Source organism: Mus pahari, chromosome 19, assembly GCF_900095145.1.
Source record: "Mus pahari chromosome 19, PAHARI_EIJ_v1.1, whole genome shotgun sequence".
Lineage (NCBI taxonomy): Eukaryota > Metazoa > Chordata > Mammalia > Rodentia > Muridae > Mus > Mus pahari.
Genome location: NC_034608.1, coordinates 23,446,782 through 23,449,923, shown reverse-complemented (window position 1 = coordinate 23,449,923; position 3,142 = coordinate 23,446,782). Strand labels below are relative to the sequence as shown.

General features: G+C 43.9%; 1 protein-coding gene across 1 annotated transcript in view; it reads left to right on the top strand.

Moving 5' to 3' along the window:
* The window catches only part of Timm44 (translocase of inner mitochondrial membrane 44), a 16,660-nt gene that overhangs the window by 1,084 nt on the left and 12,434 nt on the right, over window positions 1–3,142 (top strand). The window contains exon 2 of the mRNA XM_021218935.2: window positions 913–1,008. Coding sequence (XP_021074594.1) covers window positions 913–1,008 — 96 coding nt within the window. The remainder of the gene's footprint in view (window positions 1–912; window positions 1,009–3,142) is intronic.

Below are 3,142 nucleotides of genomic sequence, written 5' to 3'. Positions count from 1 at the left end.
GGGCCAAGTAGTGGGAGTGGGTGGGTAGGGGAGCAGGGGTGGGAGGTTATAGGGAACTTTCGGGATAGCATTTGAAATGTAAATAAAGAAAATAATAATTAAAAAATAAATAAACAAATACCCCAGAGGAAGTAGGAAAAAAAAAAAAAAAGAAAGGTCATCTTCTTTGACTAAATGTGCAGCTTTGAGAAGAACACACGTGGAGCTGGAAGGAAGGAAGGGGGGAAATGACACTAACCAGCTAGATTATCCAGATCAACCCTGACAGTCAGTATGGTGACAAATGATACGTACAGCCTGATCCTCTTCACTTCTCAACCTGTGTGAATTTGGGATGTTACCATTGATTACACTGCTAGGAAAAAGTGGAGAAGAAAAGTTTGTAAAATGAAAAGTGCTTCTGGTAGGTCATTCCGTTTCAGTGTACCTGTGCTGGACTCAACTGCACACAACTACAAGTTCATCATTTGGTAGGATCAAAAAGGATCTTTCTCATGAGGTTACCGGGTTCTTTGCCCACCTTTGACCAGGGCATGACAGGTCCTATTCCATAGTTTTCCCTGCACCAAGAAGTTGTTGGTTTTTCTTTGAAAGTTCTCATCTGTAGTTGTCGGAGATAGGCAAAAGTGNAGTGGGCTTCAGTAAAGGTTGGGTTATACTGTCACAAATATACTGCTCTCGTGGTTTCCTGGTACCTATCCATGTTCTCCCCAGTTTCAGGTGTGGGACTAGGTCCTAGAGGTGCAGATGCAACATATTCTCTTTCTCCCTAATTACATTGTTTTCTCGGATTTTACAAAGATTGCATATTAGCTTACAACAGGCATGAAGTTAAGGTCAGCAAATGACTCATGGTGACCCTCAGTTACCCTCTTTTCTGAATGTATCTTTCTCTTTTTCTTAACCAATTAGAGGTGCCTAGGCAACGGAATCCAATTTCTCTCCAGCCACAACCTACCCCATGGTTCAAGCTACCAGATAAGCCGGCCAGGAAGAGAGCTGACACTGGTGAGTGACCCAGGATACCAATAAGCAGACCCAACAGAGGTCTGGGGGAAAAAAAAAAGGCATNCCAGCACAGTCACTTCGGGGAGTAATATGTGTTTTGGGTCTTCAGAATTACAGAGTAGCAGACCTTTTTTCTGGATGTCCAGGGATATGCTTGGTCTGCCTCCTGTTTTCTTTTGTCAGCAACAAGGCACTTTTACACATCCACTTAGCTGTGATGGCTAGAAAAAGCATCCTGTATCCTGCGTCAAATTACATTCTCCCTCTCTGGCTTCTGTCTGTGAGTTTCTCACTAAGCATGGGTATTTAAATATGGGCATAGAGTCACTTCATCATACCTTGGGTCTCGTTGTATTTTCTGTAAGTGTGTCAGTGACTGAGTCCTCAAGTCTGCAAGCTGGCCAGAGTCTCTCCTCAGCTTCTTCCTGATCCTGTTCTGCGAGCAGCCATTCTAGGAGTGGGGCAGTTCCCCATGGTTCCTTCCCTCTGCGGCTTTCCCTTGTGGATTGANAAAACTCAGGGAAGCAGTTGGCCTTCAGCCACTGTAACCAGCCTACCATTCATCACCCACACATGGCCACTCCCTCTGACCTTTTTCTTCATTTTAAAGGTAAGGGTTGGTATAACTCAAGCCAGNCCCGGTGTAGCTGAGGATGCCCTCATCCTCTTACTTCCATCTCCTAAGCTAAGCGCTGCAGTTTCAGGTGTGCATCACCTACAGTTTTGTGAGTGTGTGAATGTTTGTGAGTGTGAGTTTGTGGCCTTGCTTTGGTATCTTACTTTTGACAGACTATNTTTTAGAGCAGTTGTAGCTTCACAGGAAAATTTAAAAGGGGTGGAGATGTGGCTCGATTGCTAGAGTGCTTTCCTGGTGTACATAAAGCCTTAGGTTCCATAACCAACACAACATATACTAGACATAGTGGTACACAGTTTTCATTCCAGCACTCTGAAAGTAGAGGCAGGNGGATCAGGAATTCATGGTCATCCTTAGCTGCTAAGCTAGGCTACATAAGATCCTGTAAATAATAAATACATTAGACTAGGTACCATGGTGTATGTTTTTAATCCTAGCACTCGGNAGGTAGAGGGAGGTAGAGCTCTAAGTTCTAAGCTACCCTGGTCTACTCTACATAGAGAGTTCCAGTGTAGCCAGTGCTTCATAATGAGATCCTATCTCAACATTCCCCCAAAGGACAAACAAAATTAACTAATAAAAATTTCACAAAAAGTACAGAATCTACCTGGCCACCTTCTCCCCTTTCCTGCTCACAGGTCCCCATTAGTCATTGTGGAGGACATTGGTACAACTGAACCAGAGTNGATACACTGTTAAGGTCTGAANTCTGGCTACATTCAGGTTCCTTTCTGTGTTACACGTTCTGTGAGATTCTAGCATGTAGATGAGGATTTGTCCCTATTGTTGTAAAGAGAATACAGAAGAGTTCACTAACTAAGCATGGCGGTGCACATTTGTAATCTCTAGCACTTGGGAAGTGGGGCAAGAACATCAGAAGTTCAGCTACACAGCAAGTTCAAGACCAGCTCCCAGACACTATCTCAAAACAAACTCCTCCACATAAGTAGTAAGAACAGAGCTGGTGAGATGAATGTGTGGATAAAAGTGCTTGGTATACGAGCCTCAGGACTTAAGTTCAATCCATGTAGCCCGCTTTTCAAGTTCTTGTCTGGTCTTTACATATAAGCCATGGCACTTATATACTCATCATTATCAAACAGTCACCGTCCTCAGTGACCCTCTGGTCTCTGCTTGCTCATCCATCCTTCTTTTAGACCCTTTGACAACCGTCAGTATTTTACTGTCTTTGAGTTTTGCCATTTTCAGAATCTCCACAGTTTGTGGCCTTTTCATATAGCCATATATGAAAAGTTGGTTAGTTGTATGTGCACAATATTACCCTCAACCAGGGAATACATGCATAGCCAAGGAAATACAGAAGAAATCAGGGACAGGGCTCACTAGCTCCTCAAGCTAATGCTTAGCCACCCTCACTCTGTACCCCAGTACTCCCCTCCTTGCCCAGGCAATGGCTCTATCCACTGTGGGCTCCCACATTAATTATTAATCAAGTTATTCTCCCAACAGGCCAGTCTGGTCTGGACAATCTGAGAC